Source organism: Athene noctua, chromosome 1 (assembly GCF_965140245.1).
Source record: "Athene noctua chromosome 1, bAthNoc1.hap1.1, whole genome shotgun sequence".
Lineage (NCBI taxonomy): Eukaryota > Metazoa > Chordata > Aves > Strigiformes > Strigidae > Athene > Athene noctua.
In genome coordinates, this window is record NC_134037.1 from 94,727,262 (window position 1) to 94,748,422 (window position 21,161).

Sequence of the window (21,161 nt, forward strand, 5' to 3'; positions counted from 1 at the left end):
GATGGTTTCTTTGCCCCCTAGCAGCTCCAGATGTGCTGCCAAGCCCCATTCCTGCACAGTGATGCTCCATCATAAGATAGAGAATCCCCCTGGGGTTCACCCTGCCTTGCCATGGCCCACTCCATGCTGGTGTATGCAGCACACTGTCAGAAGGCACTATCTGAATGCAGAGAAGCTCCCATTTGCTCCATCCCCTCTGTGCCATGATAATTCCCTCTAACACTCCAGCTCCTTGTGTGTCTCCCTCCATAACCAGTATGTGTGATAATTTACAACATTTGTCTGTCCATACACCTCCCTACAAGACATTCTTTCTCATGGGATTTCTCACTCTTCAGACAGTACCACTGGCCCCAAAAGGGAGGAATTACAAGAAAAAACATGTATTTGTCAGAAATGTCTCCTGTTCCTTTGTCAACAGCTTGTTTTTATCCAGAGACCCCTGTAAAGGTTAAGGATGTGCACACTTAGAGACCTCCCCATCAAAGAAAGAAAGGATGTAGCTGTGGAAAGTTCTCCTGGACATTGTGAACAGAACCCCATCTCTAGAGACTGAGAACAACCTGTACCATCCCTTATCTAGGGCTTTCCCTTTTGCTTCTAGCAAGGATCCCCCATAGCAAAACACACAGAGGATGTACCCTGCCTGAAGTCATGGAGCAGGATGAGTCTAAATGCCATTGTGCAGCTCCTCTTCTATCCATCTAGTCCTAAGAAAGGAGTCATGACCTTTCCATAGCCACTGCTTCTACCTATGCAGCCAGAGAGCTCGTCCTTGCCTTTTAGGAGCTCTCCAAGCAAGCTTGCAATAATACAACCTATAAGTGCAGAGCAGGCAGAAACAGACCCTTCCCAGACAGCAGTGTTGCATTCCTTGCTGAGCTTGAATAGATAAACCAGACAGTTGGATCAAATCGCTGGTTTTGTCTGTTTAACAGAAAAAAGAAAAACCCTCGTCAGTGAAATTCTATTTGGAGGGAAGATGTACTAAAGGTATAAAGTATCTGGTCAGGGAAAGCTGGCTGTAGTTGCGTAAGGAAACACGATTTCAGCAGGGCAAGAGGAAAGGGTGATTCAGGGATAAGTTCAGAGTTGGTTACTCATCAGGGCCACAGCTGTGTATGAGCCCAGTGCTGCCTCTGATTCAGCCTAAGTCAGGGCAGAGGGAGCCCGAGGTGCTCAGCACTGAAATGGGTGCCACTGCCTTCATTTCTCTGGGCAGCTTCTGGCAAGCAGGACGGGGCATGCCAGTGGGGATGCACCCACAAAGCCCTGACTCCTCCAGGCAAGATGGGCAGCTTCTGTGGGCAGCAAAACATCCCAGCTCTGTCTTTATTATGGCCCTAATCCTCCCAAGCATGGCACCATCTTGCCCTTAATTTAATGAGCAACTGTGGGACAGTTTCTGCACCGTTTCTGGTGGGCACATGGGGCAGGGGGGCAGAAGGCATGTAAGTTAGCCTTTATGGGGTGTGTGATGGGGAAGCGGGGATGGCCCCAGATTCAGCTGCCAGCAAAACCACCTGCACAGGGTCTTGGTATATCCAGACAGGACTACAAAGGAGGCCCAGAGGATGATTTGGTTGGGTCAGACTCCTGTTTGCCCTGAGTAGGAAGACAGCCAGTGTTAGTCTTTTTCAGACACCAACCTCTCTCTTCTCACCTGGCAGCCTGCATCACTCACCATTCTCCTAAAGTTCAGCACTGTAGATTAGAGCATCTAAAATTAATCTCAAACCCCAGAATGGACTGTCTGTATCATGGTTTTAAGGCCCTACAAAGGGTAGATGCCAGAGCATGATTTTTCATTACAAAGACCAAGTCCAAGGCAGGGCTTGAGACCTACTCTGGTGAAGCAGCTGTGAAAAAGAGCCTCCACAGGCAGCAGTGCCGACCAGCCCATGGACAGGACCATTACACTTGCTCCGTGCCTCAGGCAAGTGAGCTGCAGCAGCCCATCTTTCTTTCCTTCTGATGTTTTCTGGAATCAAGCAGTCTGAAGGCAGCCAGGCAGCACCTTCCCTTTTACTGTTGCTGTACCTGGTGGTCCCCATAAGTGCTGGGTACTATCTTAGGGAGGAGAGGCCAGCCTAGGGAAAAATGGGATCATGAAGAACGTAGCAAGAAGAAGACCATGTATAGGCAACTTTTCTCACCAAGTTGCAAACTCAAGAAGCGGAGTGAACCACAGTTGCTGTGAGGTCTGCTTGCTCCTTGTTCACCCTCTGTTTCGTGACATGACCAGATGCCTCCAGGCGAATGCTCTCTCTTCTCCCAGCTTTGATAACGGACCCTTTCATCTTTGCCACCAGAGACAGCTGGGTCCTTTGTGCAATTCATGAGCTCAGCTCAGACTGAGCACGCACTGCGCTCAGCTCTCCCAATGAGCTGCAGCTGAAGTCTGCTTCATAGGCACTGCCAGGTTTAAAAGAGCACAGCAGACAGACATGGGGATTCTGCCTGCCTCCCTTCTGCGGGCAGGCTTTGCAAAGACTTCAGCCAGACAGGAGGGAGCCTCCCAGAGCCCCCAAAATACAAATGATGTGTGTGGGAGGGTTCTTGACAAAAAACCCTGCAGAAGCAGATGTACTTGTGCTGAGAAAGACTTTGCCTGTCTCTTCTCTATCCCTATTAACAACTTATTTCCCCATCATCACCCAGTCTGCGGTCTCTCAGTCCCAGGAGCCAAGCACAGGGCAGCTGCACAGCTGCAGGGCTTGGAGCAGATGGGCTGTTTTAGTGCAATGCTGAAGCCAGCAAGGCAGCAGGAATGAGCAGCTGAGATCACATATTCTTCCTGTTGAACTGCAGACATCACTCAAAATCTGTTCTCTGGCCTCCTCCTCTGCCTGACCCAAGGAGACGTGAGAGGTGAATGTTTCAGGCCTGGGAAGTGGTTTGCTGGAGGAAGGATGTTAAGAGTATGCTGTGTTCCCAGCATTGAGGCACAATGTATTACAGCAAGTTACTCCTTTCCCATTTCACACCCAGCTGTACTTTCACCAGAAAACTTCCAGGGGACTAGCTGAGACAGTGAGACTCTCAACCTGGATCTGCAAACTCCTTCAGTTCAAGTGCTGGGGTGTCTGTCATCCCTTCAGAGCTCTCTCTGGGAGAGGCAGTCATTCGTGGAAGTAATGTTGATGACTGACACTTGCTGAGCATTTTTTGATTTTCTGGGAAGCATTTCAATACATGTTACAAAACTGTGTCTTGTTGAAGTTCGAGAACAGATTGGGATGGTGGCACAAGTAGTGAAAGATGGTTATGCACTCTGCCCCCCCAGCATTTATCTTATCAGAGCACCCGAGATGTGCACCTGGAATGACCAACTTCAGACTCACTTGTACAATTATGGCACTGGTGAAATAGTTAATGGTCCATGGAGAGAACAGAAGAGTGACCTGGGAGTGCTAAAGAAGTAGCTGGATATGCACCTAGAGCTCCCTTTTCCTCTTAAGTGTCTGTTAAGTTTTGTATCTAGCAATTTCAGGGCCTGAATAATTGATGCAACACCTGATGCCTCAGGAGACGATCAGGTTGCAGTATATCCTTACAGCTACTCAACTTTGCACAAGGCTGCTGCTGTGAGCCACGTCTGAATGGAAAGACTGGGAACTTGACTCAATGATACACTTTTAGTGAGTGGTCAGAAAAGGTGGGGATTGGTGCACCTAGATTCAAGGTACTAAGCAGAATGCCTGTATCAGCATGAAAACACATTATTCGTGGAATAAAAATGACATATAGCCAATCCACATCTGAATACCTTTCCCTCCTCTCAATGTCTTCCTCAGCTTCACTTGTCAAGCTCTTTGGCTTAGGAATTATTCAGTCTCACATCTGCAAGCTGTGTCAAGCATGCTCTTGGTGCTCTTTGTAAGTAAACATCCATAAAGATGTAGACACGCAGTATTTACTGGGCTCCAGCAAGAGTAACTGAAGAGAGTTCTCTGCCTTTGGTTATGCAGGAAGTTTGATTAGATGATGTATTGGTCCCATCTGGTCTTAATAATCTTTAAATCTATGGCTCTACTCCAAAGTTCACTGAAGTCTTTCAAAAAACAATGACTTCAACAGTTTTTGGTTCAGAGCCACTGTATTGAATCTACAGAGCTTGAATGACACTTTACAAATATGTGGTTATCTTGCCAGGTATTTATAATCCTTGCTCATGATCATGGTATTTGACTAACTTCCCCAAAAAAACAAGCAGATATTACCAGAAGAGACCACAGTCTATCCAAAGGGTCCATACCATAGCCCACAAGAAGCTGCTGCATGTCTGCACAAAATGTTAGTCAAATACACATCTGTTGATGGAGGAATGAATAAAGCCAAGAACCCATCTGAATAAATCGAAAGAGTATTAAAAAAACTGAATACATTTTTTCATTACAACCTGTTCTCTTAACTCTAACTGCAACTTGTTTTCAATAGCCTAGAGGAAAGTGAATCATACTCATTAGGAAAATCAGCCTCCCCTCAATCAATCCAGTGATGTAATCTCTACCGTGTAGAGTTATTGCACTGCAGATAATGGCACGGATTTCATGAATGATGCATTTGTATATAAGGCAGACTTTATATATCCAACAGAATGCAGCTACCTCCAGGGTTCCACCTGTATAACTGTGTGAAGTAGCAGGGTGCTGTGTTCATAAACAAGGTTTGGGTAGAAACAAGGGAGCTATGATGTTGAATCTTACAAAAAGGACATCTTCATGGTTCAGATTGCTTTTACATTGACATAGCTGGTACCTATCAATCTGTGTGACCTAACAGCTCTGACCACTGTCACTTGTCAGAAACACGATGAAGCCACACGGCATCCATGCTAACTCTGGCTCCTACGTGTGATCATCCACCATGACCTCTCAGACACACCTTTGCACTAGCTGCGTTGTCCAAGTTGAAGAAGTAAAGAAGCAATTCAGTTCTGCAAGCCTTCCAAATCTTTTGTTTCCTACTCAGCAGGAGGGTGTCAGTGGTGACACCACCAATATAAGTAGCCTGCCTGCTGCTCAATTACCTCTGTGAAACAGCTTATGGCTTTCTTGAACTTGGATGCTGTGGCAAGCGATCTGATCAAGTCTCATTGATGCTAGTGACTCAGAACCAAAATCCCTCTTAAATCAATCCCAAGCACCATTCTTCACAGTATCTTAGAACAGAATAGAATAGAATAGAGAAGAATAGAACAGAATAGAATAGTTTGGTTGTAAGGGACCTACAACCACCATCTAGTCCAACTACCTGATCACTTTGATCACCTCTCTAGGAAGCTGTTCCAGTGTCTGACCACCCTCTCAGTAAATAAATGTTTCCTAGTACCTAGTCTGATCCTTCCCTGATTCAGCTTTGAACTATTCCCACATGTTCTGTCACTGGATACCGGGGAGAAGAGATCAGCACCTCTCCTCAAGAAGCTGTGGAGAGCACTTCCCCTCCTCAAGAAGCTGTAGAGAGCAATGAGTAGTTTACAGTTTCATTGTAAATTTCCTGTCCTGATTATACATAGGCTAAACTTAGCTGTGGTTGTCAGATAAGGTCTGTGTCAGCACTAGGCTCAAACAGCAGCACCTTTAGTTCTCCGTGATTTTCACAGATGCTGGACACATGCCAGAAAATAAGCCTGTTCCCTGATTTCTGGAAGAGGACTGGCCAAGGTAAGACTAACACACTGCTCATGCAGAAAGGAGGCTCAAAGTACAAAAACTGCAAGCTGTGAGCAGGGTCTTCAGACATTGCATTCCATCAGGCCCAGCCCTCAAAGCCGAGGACCTGCCAGTTTCACTACAGGAAGCAGCTGAACAGTCCCATCTTGGGAGGTATGCCAGGGCAAGGAGGGCTCTTTGACTTCTCCCCTCTCTCAGGTGTTATCATAAGCCTGTGTGCAGTGACTATCGCTATTAAAAACATAGCTAACACAGTTTGAAAAGAGTCTACCACAAATCAGAAGGAGGCTGAAAAAGTACTGTTTGGGTATGTACTATATCACTGCTTGCGTGTAGATACCCCTGTGAGCAAATAGAGTCTTTGACAGAAGTGTTTTCCCCATGAGCACAGTCACTGGCTCATGAGATAGGGAACTATAGCATTAGCAATCGTTGTGTACCATGGGGACCACAACGGCAACACAAAAAGTTAAATCCTCTGCAGCTGAAATTTCATCATCCCTTTGAGCAACCAGCATCCCTGAGGTCTGACCCTGAAGGCATCTCTTGCTGCAGGGTCTGTGAGAGCAGCCAGCAGCGGGTAGGAGGCCATGCCGATCATAGCCTGGATACCACTGACCCAGGAGATGTCAGAGAGACAGGGGGCTGTGTGGGAGCTGTTTGTCAAGGACACCATCCCTCAAAGCATCCCCCTCCCAGGCAGCCCCTGGAAAGAGAGAAAGAGGGGTCTGATGGCTGAAGCAAGGACTTGAGGATCTGCTCCCAGTTTCAATGCTGACTCACCAAGCCAACTTGGCAAAGAGGCTTTTTGAACTTGGTGATGGGTTGCTGCCTGCCATGGCATGCCTTCCTTTCCTGAAGAAAGCAACTAATTCATTGTTTGATATATCTGCTCCTGCTGCAAGCAAGACACCCTCGTTCTTGAATGCCTGGTGGAAATGGGATTTCTTTCCTTCCCCTCCCCCTGATTTTTGTGTTTAGGCTGGCAGAATTGTAGGGCAATGTGAATGCTCACTCCAGAGGGGGCTGAAGGAAGGAAAACCAATGACCAAATAACTTCACAAGAACAGGAATTGCCTCCAGGGAGCTCCCCTTCACCTTGCTCTCTCATCAGCTGAGAGATACTCAACATCACCCTGCTCTGCTAGTCGCTGAATATTTTATACTGTGGCTACAAACGCTCCATTTGTATTCTGTTTCTCTCTTTCGTCATATCTATTATAAACGAGTAGTGTCTGGGAACTCTCCCAGGGAAGATTTGCCTGGATGGCTATGGATATTTTATAGTCAAATTGTGAGAGTAAACCAGCTTTCAAGTTCTGTAGAGGAGGGGAAAAGGTAATAAAAGGGTTATTAAAAAAATAAATAAATGTTGGGACTTTATATGGCTTCTTTTCATAGTGACAGAGCTTCGGTTTGCTCCACAATGGAGCTGGAGCTGCTAGGAGAGGCTTGGTCTGGGAGATGATGTCCTCTTGCTGGTGCTGTCTGCCAACAGGAGCAATCTGATATGCTCTTGCTAAGTGCTATGGCTGGCTCAGCAAGGCTGGCACCTGGCTTGGCAGGACTGGGCTGGCACCAGGTGAGCCAGGGGTTGGGGCTGTGTCTGTAGGCATCAGCGATAGCTGGCTATAAGATATGGCCCATGGTTGTCACCCCATCTTTACCTTCACATCGTCATATATTTGATACAGTTAGGAGGCCAGGGTCTGTCTTCTCATGTGACAGGAGAAGTCCTAGCAAGGGGCCCTGTATCTGAGAGGTAGCACTCTCCTCCAACCCAGGTGTAAATAAGAGATGATGAAACTTGCTTTGCCCTCAGGCAGGCTGCCACTTCCCCAGGGGACTTTGAGAGGACTTCACCCACCAAGGGCACCAAGACTGGCACCATCTGAACAAGCAAAAGCTTTCTGGCAGGGTTTCGCAACCTCCATACAAGCAAAACCAGCCAGAGAGCAACCAACATGCACTAGAAATGTAGATCGAGCCATTAGACCTGCTAGTGAAACAGAGCGTGTCCCAAACATGGGTTCATTCGTGCATGTGCAGCGATGAGGACAGCTATGCCAGAGTGGCAGTAAGGAAAAAGATCAAGTAGCGTAAGAGTTAGTAAGTGGCATAGCGGGAATTATGAAAACCAGACAGTTTTAGGATTACTAGGCATTCTGACTTTTCCTCGAGAGGTCTCAGTTGCACCCTGGTGCCCTGACATGTAAAAGAGAAGCCAAACTGATTACAGAACATCATGACTGGCCCTGAAAGAAGCTCCAGAGTAGAGAGCAGATACAAGGTACTGAATTTCAATTTGCAGACAGATATATTGTGGGTTTGCTAGACCAAGCCATACATTCCACAGGCCAATGGAAAAAGAACTTCTTCTCATTTCTTTTTCTTTCATTCTCTACCTAATCAGCCTAATTTTAAAATAATTTATTCGCTCTCAGCTCAGCAGCACCCACCCTGGAAATCATCATACAGCATTAAAGAGTCTATCTACCTCGCACAAATTTATCAGCCCCTTTGTGCAACAAGGGGAAAATGGGGAGCAGGCAGGGGCAGCAACATTGAGTATGAAGGGAAAAAGCAACAGATATAAAAAGTGCCTGAAGCCAAGGAATAGAAAATGGTACTCAGTGGCTTTCTTAGGTCTTGGGAGTCACTGTATCTTTTGCTCTGGGCAAATTGTGGGTGGAGCAAATGAATGAAGAGTTAAAATGCTAAAAGATAAAAACCTGCAATGAATTGATTTCCTGGCATGTCCAGTCCACCCATCTCCAGGCAGACCACCACATGAGAGCTGTAAAACAGGGCTCTCTTCCAAAAGCAAGCAAAAGCTGATGGGCTGTTACTTTTCCTGCAAAATGAACTTAGAAATAGGACACATAGCTGTATTCCTAAAGGAAACAAAGCAAGAGGGGCCTCCTCCCTCCACATCTTCTTTTCTTGTCAGTCTTCCATCAGTTTGGGCTACCCTTCATTGCAACCACAAAGAATGAGATCCCTTTGAAAGCCTCCAGGAGAAGACGTGCAGGAATTAGGCAGCAAGCCTGACTGATCACAGCGGACAATTGCAGAGAACAAGGGAGTTTGCCAGCCAGCATTAACAGCTGGACTGTCAGCTAAGCAAGACCAACAGGTCCAGGAAAACCTGGTGTGAACCAACACTGATAGTGCTCTGCTTGAGCATCCTGCCACTCGCGATGTGAAGACAGCACAGAGCAACCTGACTGCAGGAGGGAATACAGGTTTGTGCAAACACCTCTGACCTAGCTGGACTCTGAGTGCAGACAGCAAATATGAGCCCTCAGAGCAAAGACAGAGATGGAGACCTGCTCAGTGAACTGCAGCCCAGCCCTTACCCCCTGGTGCCCATGGAGTCAGAGTTTCCACCTTTCCCCCACTGAGAGGAGATCCCAGATTTTGCAGCTTAACCTCTCTGCAACTCCACATGCACATGGAGAAGTGGTGGCCAGACTCAGGAGCATGTTCGCTCCCAGTGACATCAATGGTGCCGAGCAGAGAGCTGTTAATTAACCCTGTTTATTGAAGGGCGGACACATTCCTGCCTGGGCCCTGATTTTTCAGTCAGGCTCCAGTCCAGCAGGTGATTAATAACCCAGCGTGCTGTGGGAAGAGTGCATCTATTATTCAAATTAATGAAATTATAATCAAGAGGTGACGAATTAGCAATTGCTCCTTGACTGGATATGGAAACTCATTAGTGTGCCAGGCACTTCTGGGGTGCTCACTGCACTCATAGGCTTACAGTTAGAGGAGGGAGTCAGACAGAGCAAGCAGCCCCTTGGCACAGCTGAGGGAACACACATCCTGCCCACCCCAAAACAGATGAAGCTGCCACAGAGCCCTCTGGTCCCACAAAGCCCCTCCACCTCTGTCTCCTCTCCAATGAACAGACTGTCACTTGGTGTCCAGCTGCCTGGAGCAAGGTGTCTGTGCCTGTGAGCAGGGAAAATGTGTGCACAGGGGTACAATGCTCTTTTTTGTGGAGGGCAGGGAGCCTTATGCTAGAGGAAGAACAAGCCAGAGGAGAAGGGGTGATGGCTGACTGCAAGATACTGCCCTGAGGATGGGTTGCAACAGCCTCACAACCCTGACACTGCTGGGGTGTGGGTAAGGGATAAGTATCTGAAAGCAGTAGCCCACCCTGGTGCTCTGAGCCCTGGAGTAGGACTCCCACCCTCCTGAATCGCTGGCCGCAGGCACAGCTGGCAGAGCAAGAGGCTGGAGGTCTTCCCCGACAGTCTGCACTAGGCTGAGGGTTACCCTTCGCCGGAGGGTACTCACCAATGTGCTTCCCATACATGTGGTAGTAGAAGGAGACACAGTAATACTTGGCAGTAATGTTGTAGAGGGGGCTGATGAGTCGGGCTTTGTCTCCTGTCACCCGGGGCCGGGACGCCTCGATGAACATGTAATAACCTATAGAACGAGAGGGAAACGTGGGGGAAAGGCAGCGGACACTGGGTCTCCCTTCTTGCAAATGATGGGATGTCAGAGGCTGGGAGAGCACTCCTCCTCAGAGAAAAATGGCCCTGCTCTTCCCATCCGCTCTGCACCCACTGTGATCCCAGCCAGAGACACTTGCAGGATGTCTGCGGTGCCTCCCCTGCCTCTGCAGCATTCAGGGGAGAGCAGGAGAGACAAGCATCAGCAGATCCACTGTGAGCACAGGCAGCAGATGAGTCCCTGAACATGCGCACACACATCTGGGTGCAAAAATGAGCCTTTCTCCTGCAGCATGAGAAGCTCCAGAGCTGACTGCACTGTGTAAGGAGAAAAACAGAAGGAGGAGGGAGAAACCATTCCAGCCTAATTTCTCTGCCTCAAGCAGAGGGAAAGATGATTCGGTATATCTGACCTAAACAATATTGTTGTCTAAAAAGAACAATACCAAAGTAGTTGTTAACAACCCGAGGAAGAACAGATTAGGTATTTAATTTGTTGGCATTGTTTTCAATGCTCGATCAGGCTGGTGTACTGAACACTAATAGGAAAAGCCATTTCCTTAGCTGGCCATTGGATGTTTCCCATTTTTTCTGAGTTCAAAGATTTGTGCTTGCATACAAATTTACTTTCCTCATTAGAGAAAGAGGAAAGTAATATCCAGCTAAAATGGGAGCATGTACTCCATGCACGGGCTAGCATGAGCAACACACAACACTGGTCTCCTCCAGCTAGAGGTGAGGCGCTTGCTGCCACCCTGCACACAACTCCCACCTGGTCTCTCATGCTCCTGCTTGGCACTAAGAGATCCGTTTGCCTCCCTGAGACCTCCTTTGAGGAAACAGCTGGCTAAAACCATAGGGCCATTTCTAGGTGTAAGAGATAATTCTCCTACTTGCCTATCCTTTCTTTGCTTCAAAACAAGCATCAAATGGGACAAGGGCATTAGGCAGCAGGCAATTAGCTGGTAACAAGAACTAATGCTCACGCTATTCCCTTAAACAAAGTTGTGGGTGTTTTAATTGTGTGTTTAATGCCAATCAGTAATATGCAAATTAACTGCCTGCTCTCTGCACCCCATGTGGAGGAGAAGCATGTTGTGTGGAAAACAGATCAGTACTCCACCAGCTCCCAGAGCCGTAGGACTCCTGACAAGGGATGGCATGCACCTCGTCTCCACAGTCAAGACAAAAGAAACCCAGATGTATGCCTACCCTCTGGCGTACCGCTGATGTCCGTGGGGGGCCCCGTGTTGACGGTACGCTTGGGGTTCTGGGTCAGGGCGTTCTGCCGGGTCCAGTCAAAGTTGTCCATCTTGTCCTGCATGAAGCCACAGATCTTCTCGTCTTCAAAGCGGCAGGTGTTATCTGTGGGGAAGGGAGGGCCTGGTCAGCTGCTGCTTTTCAAACCTCCTCCCCAAGGCTGCCTGGGTGCTTGCAGCAAGTCTCACAGCACTAATATTATATCACCACTGAGGCTCTGCATCAAGTCAGGGACAGACAGGCAGCCCCCAACCTCAGGAGGAGGATAAAAAGGAATATATCCATGATTAGTATGATTATGGAAGGGTTAATACAGGTTGATGGATGTGATGGTCTGACGAAATGGAAGAAGGCTATTAGGGCTAAAGAGGAAGAGAGACTCTGTTGGGAGGTCTGATGAGGGCAAACATAGAGGAGGGTAAAAAGAGCATTGAAGGCAAACAGGCCACAAGGGCTTTTAAACCAGAACGACTTGATGGTAGAATAATTTCCCCAGGAGAGAGGAAAAAGCACTAGCAGATGACCCCCTTTGGGCTATATATTAAACTAAACTATGGCACACATGAAAAAAATCAGCTGTGGAGAAGAGGTCAGCTCAGCGCTACAAATGTGTCACTTAGCTAGAGTACATCCAATTTATGCCAGCTAAAAGGCACATTTGATACTGCAGCTTATGCTGGTTCCCCTAACAAAGTAAGTCAAGATTTTTATGTAGGATCAACCACATGTGCAGTGTTATTACTACCACAACACAGTCACACCCTACAGCAATATTGTAAGACAGGTGAAAAATCTTGTGCATAGACATAACACAATATGGACTTGCAGAGATTGTAATGAATTAGACTTGACCAGGCTGAAGATGGTAACTTTTGTGATAAAAAGGTAGTTCCTGAGCCACAAAAACAAAGGCCAAGAACCATCTTTACACTTCTGACACAGTAGAAGAGGGATGAAGGAAACAGGCAGAAGAGAAAGAGAAAATGGGTCCAAGACCCAGTGTGAAAATTGCTCTGTGTTCTGAGGGGTCCCTGGGCAGAAAATGGATCTGAAGAATGGGCTGAGAGTGGAATCTCAGGCCCTGTGAATGGTGGAGACACAGCAAGCACAGCTCTCTTTACCTTCTGCCTTTATATGAGAACAAGGAGGTGTGCTATGAAACTGAAAGACAAAGGACTTAAAAGCCATGAAAGAACACATACAGAATGAAAACAAGACTCTTGCTAAGGCCTTGGATGTGCTAGAAACCTCATCCATGGCAGGCTGGTGCAAGACTCAACTTTTTGGGGTTCACCCTCACTACTGTTCCTGTTACCATGCCCAGATGAAGAGAGATGCAAATGCCTACTTGTGCTCCTGTACTCCTGTATCTTCAGTGGTGGTTTGCTCTAGTTCCTGGGCAAGAAACTCTCTGTCCTAACATGGGTGACTCTGGCAGGACATGTAGGGAAGAGCAGGGTCAGGAGCCTATGGGCTGGGTGCCAGGGATGGGGTGGGCAAGGGAAGCTTTCTTTAATGCCAGGGCCAAAAGCTCCAGACATGGTACATTGTGATGGTAGGAGCTTCACACACTTACCATGCACACCAGAATCTGCCATCTTGTACCACAGAGGAGAAATTACCCATGAAATGAACTCCATCTTGACTCTGAGATGCTGCACCTCCCAGTTCCTACCCTGTAGCTAAAGTCCTCCCCATCCCCTTCCATTTAGAAATTAAAAGGACCATCATCCAAACAGACATCAAAAGCCTGCATACCCTGTGGTAGGGAAATGGGTTCCGCCTTCTTGCCTGTTTCTCTCCAGCATCTCACCAAAGCAGTAAGCTAAGAGGAGCTAGCCTCTTGCTGTGGCCCACAAAAAGGTCTTTGCCACCACAGGCTGGGCACTGTGCTGGAAGCCAAGGGCTTGGTTCACAGACCAGTGAAGCTGGGTGTTCTGTAAGCTCAGTGGAAAACACTCCTCCTGAGAGCTGAGCTCAGCCATCTGGAGCTCAGCTGGGCTGGCCACTTAACTGCTGATTATCCCTAGCTAAGTGCTTTTTGTTCAATCCGCTCATTTCTAATTAGCATCCTAATCCAAATTAGCCACTGTTCCACAGTGCTGAGCACAGGGGGCCACACGGCAGCTCGAGCTGAAGGTGGAGGACAAGTGGGGAGTGGACAACGGGGCAGATGCCTGTGTGGTCTGAGTCAGGGCAGCTATGTGGGATGGGGGGGGGGGGGGGGAGGGGGGGGGCTCTTTTATAGCCAGCACAAGGAGATGGAGGGGAAAAAGGGTGAGAAAGCAGCTTCTAAGGGCCCTTCCACAGCCCTCGTGGCTGAGAGAAGAGAGTTCACGGCTGTACCAGAGACCCACTGGTCCTCAGAGGAGGAGCTGGAGCCCACAAGCTTTCTGATATTGCTGGGTTGGTCTAACACCCCTGGCTTCTCTCTGTAAGACTGAAGACAAACATTTGCGTGGCTCTAGCTCACTGGTTGCCAGCTGTAGTTAGAAGACAAGTTTCTCTTACAATGGTATTATCCTACACAGCAGGATCCACTGGGACTGTCCTTTTGCAATCAAAGGGACTGGGATAGTGAGCACGTGGACCTCCTTCAGAGGAACAAGGTGACATCTTTCACCAGCACAAAATTCCCTTAACAGGAAATATCAGGTGGAAAGCAGAGCTGAAAGCTGTAACACAGAGGCCAGCCAGGCAACTGATTGGGAGGGAAGCAAACCCACAAAGGACGAGGCACAAAAACCAAAGAAGAGGCAGATTAAGGAGAAAGGCCAAGATCAGATGGAGATCAGAGAGAGCTGTGCAAGACAAGACGACTGAGGACAGTATTCCCAGCTTTGTGCCAAGGCCTGGTCATGACAGTTGATGGACTATTGTGCCTCATTTTTAAGAAACCATACACACCCGTGGGATGAGACTGCTCAGTGAAGAAGACTCAAAAGCTTGAAGACAGCTCTTTTAATGCCAAAACAGTGCCCTGACTCCATCTTCTCTCACTTGCAGCTACTTCCAGAAGACAACAATTCTAGCAGAGGGCATAAAACAGAGAAGGGTCCTATGCACCACAGATACCACAACATGATCAAACTTATGGGCAACATTTGCTGTGTGGGAGTTTGTAACTACAGCACATTGCCTCTGCTTAGCTTGGGATCTCAAGGCACTTTGCAACAACTAATGAACAATGGTTTTTAACATCTCTATGAGGTAGCAATGCCTCTTTCTATATATGTCCTGCATTACATGTGGGGAAACAGATGCATAAAAGTATAGAGAGACATGTTTTAGGTCACAGCAGGCAGTGCTAAAGCTGGAAACAGAACTCAAGTGCTCTGACTCCTGGTCCTTTGGTTTAAAACAAGCCACAGGAAGGCAAAGCTCCGGTGTTTCTCCAAGCTAGAAGTGGAGGTGCCCAGAATAACTAGGAGACATTTGGTGTGGTTTGGGACACTGCCAGCACATCACCTCTGGATGGTTCTCAGCAAGACTCACCAGGAGAAACCTGGCAGATCCAGTTGAAAATAAAACCTTAAAATGACCTGCTGTGTCTCAGAGGACAGAGTGGTGGTCTAACTGTTGACCTCGGCTGTGTGAAGCAAACCTTCTTGCAGACTCATACCATCTGCCAGGGATCCTGGCTCAGCACTGCAGCGCAAAGGAGCTTCCTGTTTAAAAGTTAAACAGTGGATTTAAATATTGAACACCAAAGTTGTTCTCTGGATTGTTAGAGGCAAGGTGGAGGTGGCAGGGGAGCTGGTTCCTCAAAGGCTGGAGTTAGCACTGTCTTCACCAAACAGATTTCCTTGGCAGGCTTTGCAGTGGCAGCAGCTCAAAGTACAGAGGTGTTTGCTCCTGGTTACAGACACCTCCCTGAAGTCTCAGGAGAGAGAGAGCCTTTGCAGTAGCTATTAGCATTTCTTGTTGCTTTGCCTTCTTGAGAAACATAATGGAGGTTTTAATTTCAAGTCCTTAGGGGGAAGCCATCCCTGGTCCTGAAATTCTGGCTGCCAGATGAATGCAAAAAATAATAATCCTATTCTATCTGCAAACTATGGGTGAACAGCAGATGGAACGCACTTGAATAAAATTGCCTTAATCATTTAGCTGTGGTCTGATGACTGAAACTGACTTGGAGCATAAGGGACCACGCTCCAAGCCTCAGCTCTGTTGCAGACCTGCTGCGTGACCTACAGGCTACCATCTTCTCTCTGGAGATCAGTTTCCCCATCTAGAAGATGAAGATCATGAAAACTGTATTGTGACCTCAAAGTACGTCAGGATCCAAGAAACGGCATTTAACAGCCTTTTATTTCCACAGTAAGTTTCTAAAGCGTTTATAACCAGTAACGGAAGAAAGCTTCACAATACTGTAACTGGTTGGGTCATACTGGATTGCCATCTGCTTTAATATCTCCATCTGCAACAAGGGGATAATATGGCTCAGACAATCTATTTGCCATCATGATACAAGGAATTGGTGGCAGTCACCTTTTAAAACATCTGTATTACACATATTCCTGAGGAATGGGTACAGTTTTGAGGAATCCAACTCTAATCACCAGGCTCACATCTCATGCCTACATGTTCACACCAGCACAAGCTCAGATTCCTCTGGACGATGAGGCGTTATCAGAGAGAAGACACACAAGCACTAGACAGTAATCAATGACCCAGGGTAATCTACAACAAGCAGCATCTGGTACTGATCACCACCCACTGTACCTTGTCCATGATCCCAAAACATTTTTGCACCACACACAGCCAGACTGCAGATACATGAGAACTAGTGTTGCTGCTCTGGAAGGGCAAGACACACTGGCCAAGAGAAAAAAACCCAGCAACCCCATATGCTTCTTAATCACCAAGGTTGCAAGCCTACATTTGCTAGAACCAGGGAAAGCAAACCATCCACTGCTGATGAGCTGGAATAACTTGCAGGACAGCACTGCAGGATTTGGGTTAGAAAGTGAAGGCTATGTCCAAGTGAAATTGCAGGGGAGACCTAAGAAGGACAGAGCAGATTCCCCAGCCCTGGAATTCAGTCATGACATTAAAATGATCAGTTATTCTAAGAGATCTTTAAGGTGATACCTTAGAATTAAGATAATTCCAATACAGTTTTTTTAAAGATGAATTCTGTTTTTTAGAACCAGATTAACTGATTTTTAAGAGCTATGGTCAGTCTTACTGCTAACCTCTAAATATTTAAAATCCTCAATGTCTTTTGTTCACTTCCTCTGCTTTTACTTTGATTTTGCTTTATAAACCCAGTACCTGGCTCTGTAACCATGCCACATGCATGCCTGCCCCAATGTCATTAACATCTTATTAGGCTGAGAGAGAAACTGCATGAAGAAATAATTGTATTAAGTGACTCCGAGAGTTTGTAAATTAATCACCATTGTGCATGCCCTTGGATCAGGCTGCCAGAGGCATTAATCATCTAATCTTTGCCTTTCACTTGAAAGCTCTCAATGTTTGCTCCCAGAATTTGGCTGGGCAGCCTAGCGTGAGGATACCTTTACAATCCTGTCCCAACCCTTTCCCCTTGGGGGTGGTGGTAGCAGGGGAAGTGGGAAAATAAAAGGTAATAGCAGGGATTTCCTGACTAGGATGAGAGTTTGGGAACTGAGCTGTGGCCCAGAGACAGAGCTAAGAACCTTTGGGCTCATATTTCAGTGGCAGCAGGTCTGAAAGGAAGGGGCATCTCTGAAAACAAGTGCAGCGGGTGCAACTTTAGGCAGTCAATCTCAAGGTGTGAACTCATGGGCAAGACCCTGATGACTGGCCCAGAGGTCCCAATGGCCACCACAAGCTGGGTAATTTGTATCATGGAGAAACCCTAAGTGTTGGGTTTACTGCATGAAAATACAAGAGTGGCTAAGCTATCTTCCACCACAGGCAAATTTCATGCATTGTTCTGGTCTCAATCAAGCTACCAAAGCAATCCCAGGTGAGCAGTCTGAAGGCTCAGTTTACAAAGACCCCAAGAGGGGGTCTTTGGACCGGAGTTGCTCTGGATTTACTAGTGATTTGAGTAGTGTAAAAGCAAGTAGCAAAAGGCCAGATTTGTCACTTCACCTGCAGGCTGGGATGCTTGCTTCCTCCAGTGAGTACTGAGGTAGACATTCTGGAGTGAGACCCTGGCAATACACTCGGTGTTTCCCAGTGAGTCTTCTATGGAGAATATTTAAAGAGGATCAGAAAGTGTAGAAAAGCAAAGCAAAGGGAATCAGGAATTAGAGCCACAAAATCCCTCTGACTCTACAAGAAGCTCCTGCTCTCAGGCATTAAACCACCCTCAGAGTATAAACTTCCAAGAGTGAATGCCTCGTGGCTGCCTTAACAAGATAACCCCATGCGCTGATTCCTGGCTGCCATTGCATAATCCTGGCTTCTTGCTCCCACTGCTATCCTGCAGTGCAGCAGTAGCACTTGTTTACACAGACACAGAGTAAATATAAAAAGACAATGCTGACTCAGCAGCTGGAACAGGTAGAAAGAAACAGATACATGGAACCACCTGCTCCCCCATGGACCATCAGTAAATGGTCTGCCCAACTCTGCCTGGGCTTTGCCTGGGCTTACATCCAACAAATGAAGCAAAGGGACTTTGCTTCATCCCCTGAAGATCATTCCACCACTACTTACAGCATGCTAGAAATCTTTTATGCTCAATGGGCACCATCATATTCTTGTTAAAGACCATCATTCTGAGATGTTCTGTATTTTGCTCTTGAAATCAATGGGAACTCTGGGTGCTCAGTAAAGATGGGCCTGCAACTTGGCAGGAATGACCAGAAGGTAACAAATTGTGAGGAGGGCAACGAAGCTGGCGAAGGGCCTGGAGAACAGGCTCCTATGAGGAGCGATTGAAGGAGCTGGGACTGTTCAGTTTGAGGAAGAGAAGGCTGAGGGGAGACTTCTCTTACAACTACCTGAAAGGACATTGTAGAGAGGTTGGTGCTGGTCTCTTCTCACAGGTGATTAGTGACAGAACAAGGGGGAATAGCTTTCAACTCCCAACAGGGGAGGTTCAGACAGGCATTAGGAAAAAAATTTTCACAGAAAGAGCGGTCAGACAGTGGAATGGGCTGCCCAGGGAGGTGGTGGAGTCACCATCCCTGGATGTGTTTAAGGGTCATTTAGATGAAGTGCTGGGGGATATGGTGTATGGGAGAACTTTGTAGAGTAGGGCTGATGGTTGGACTCCATGATCCCAAGGGTCTTTTTCAACCTGAATGATTCTGTGACTCTGTGATTCTGTAAATAACCAAGTAAACAGTGATGACACTGGAGGGCAAGAAGAAAGGGACTATGCTTGAGGAGTGTGCAAGAGGAACCAGATCTGAGCTGGAGACTGCTCCATACCAGCCTGCAGAGATGTCAAGCGGTACCTTTCCTGGTCAGAAGAGGATGATATTACACTCCTTAAACACAGATATTCTGGGGAACATGCCTACTGGATGCAGATTGCTAATGTTAGGGCAAAGGTGGGTTCAAGATCACACCCTATCCAGCCACGGAGATATCAAGTATGAGTGGGAGGCTTATCTCTGGTGTATACCTCCTGGCAATAACTTGAGGTACAACAAATGGCATTACTTACTGGAAACATGGAAACATTAGGGTATGCAATTTCATCCTCTTTTTGGGGAAAATATTTGACAAAGTCAGCTGTCTATTCCAGCTCCTTGGCTTGCCTGATCTGCTGAAGCACTTGACTAACGTGCATTACATTCAAAACATAATAAATACAAAGATCTTGTTGCTTACCTGTTGGGTTGGGATAGTTGATTGCTAGAAGAGGAAACAGAAAAACAAGTCAGAACAACTCCCACAAATTGCAAATCACAATCAAAGTCTGCAAATAAAACAAATGCATCAAGAAAGGTCATAGATGCCGTAATCTTCCAGCAGCATCCCTATGAAACAGCAGGGCTCGGTGGCTGCCTCGGTAATGCAACAAGATGCTGACTCTCTGATCCAAGCAGAAACAGACCTTAACAAAACCCCACTTAAGGGGTGATCCGGGGAACCCTTCTGACAATTCTAGCAGTTTCTTTCTGAAGCATCCACTGGGATAGCACCCACTTAGATAGCAACGCTTGATATCTAAGAGGGACATCAAAACAGTTTGGGACACTGTAGAAGTTTGAGACAATGGGTATGTTGGGGATACCAGACACACTCTCACCCCACGCATCAAGAGTGTGAAGTCATGCAAACATAGAAGGAGGGTATCTGTACTTTCTGCTGAAATACAGGGTCCAAACTCCTGAGGGGAGTAAAGAAATCATAGGGTTGTGGGAATGGAGGGAGTTGTGAGCTGCTAAGATGCTGGGGAGAGAAGCATGGTCAATGTATATCAATGGGATGATCTGGGATTCAGAGTACTGGACAGAGCTACAGGTCTACTAGTGACTAATTCGGAAAGGAACTGTGCATTCAGCTTTGGAAATAAATGAAGCTTCCTGAAATCCTCTTACTTTTATGGGCGTTTGGCTAATACGCAGTGTCCAGTGGCTGTCCACTATAATATACCACTGTACCAGGGGAAGCTGCAGCATGGCCTGATCGGGAACTGGGGTTTTGGGGCTCTCTGCCCACAGAGTGGAGGGTGCAAGTCAGAGCAGCTGAGTGAAGAATGAGTGGATACTGGCCCTCAGAGGCCTCTATCTAATGCTCTGCATTAATGGCAACAGTCAAAGTATGGCCAAATGTGATACCACCATGCCACCAAAACTCCTAGAACAGAGAGATCCACTCAAGGGTCACAGAAGACAACATCTACACATGCCCATGTCCCTAGGCCTGAGGCTCGGACCTGCTCTCGTAGCCAGGACCGAGGAGGAGACACCTACGTTCCATGTACCGGATGATGCGGGCAGCCATATCTCCAGCCCCAAAGCTGGTGATGGGCGTCAAGCGAACTTCATAGCTCTGAGGCACTTTCAGGTTGGGCAAGATGTGCTCCAGCAACAGGCCCTTCTCCATTTTCTGCACAGGAATGAAGGTTTGGATGGTGTTTCTCTGAGCCAGCTGCATAGAAAAAGAACCCACAGTGTTACAAAAATCCTGAAACTGGAAACCTGAGGGATCCTATCCACCATCTAACACTCTGGTCCTCCTCTTCCTATACAGATACATACACCTGGTTTATCAATGAGATCTTCATGCAGAACTGGTCTGAAAATTCTCACCCCTGGTACAGAACAGTGATGAGAAGCCGGAGCTCTCCCTGAAGGGAGGCCTTGAGGTCCCTCATACTGTGGGGACAATTTGAACTACAGGTCCTGGAGCAACTCTGCATCGGAATCAATGTCTCTAAGAGGGGAAGAATGAACTCAACTCACCTCCATTAGTGCACTAAGGTCCTGTGCACACACAGCGTGGCATTTTACCAAGATACCCTTCAGTTCACAATCACGGATGCATACATAATTCATTCATTTGCTGCCTGGGCTTCGTGGCATTTCATTTGATGCCTTGATGGGACCTGTCTACTGCCATATTTACTCTGTACCCTTCCACAGGATCCACCCTTGAATCCTAGCCCATACTGCTTCTGCAGACCAGAGCAAGGGGTCTAGTTCAAATCAGTGGCCCTCTGGAGTCATTCATATGCTCTCTCTTTCTCTGATGCCTGCTGAGGAAGGACCTGAACCATACCAGCTGAACATTGTTCAGTTTGCTAAGGCAGCAGGGAAGTTTAAAGAAAACAATGGGAAAAATATCGTTGTCAAAATCACCA

The 21,161-nt window shown here is 47.1% G+C and overlaps 1 protein-coding gene across 4 annotated transcripts in view; it reads right to left on the bottom strand.

Moving 5' to 3' along the window:
• MDGA1 (MAM domain containing glycosylphosphatidylinositol anchor 1) overlaps positions 1-21,161 on the bottom strand; it is a 160,873-nt gene that overhangs the window by 19,362 nt on the left and 120,350 nt on the right. For 2 of the 4 annotated variants that reach the window (XM_074897021.1, XM_074897019.1), the window contains exons 11-14: positions 20,272-20,449; positions 19,184-19,207; positions 11,357-11,509; positions 9,984-10,118 (exon numbers count right to left, since the gene is read on the bottom strand). In XM_074897021.1, the coding sequence (XP_074753122.1) occupies positions 9,984-10,118; positions 11,357-11,509; positions 19,184-19,207; positions 20,272-20,449 (490 nt within the window). Of the gene's footprint in view, positions 1-9,983; positions 10,119-11,356; positions 11,510-19,183; positions 19,208-20,234; positions 20,450-21,161 lie in introns of those variants that run through there. The other 2 variants (XM_074897020.1, XM_074897022.1) reach the window with 2 other exon arrangements.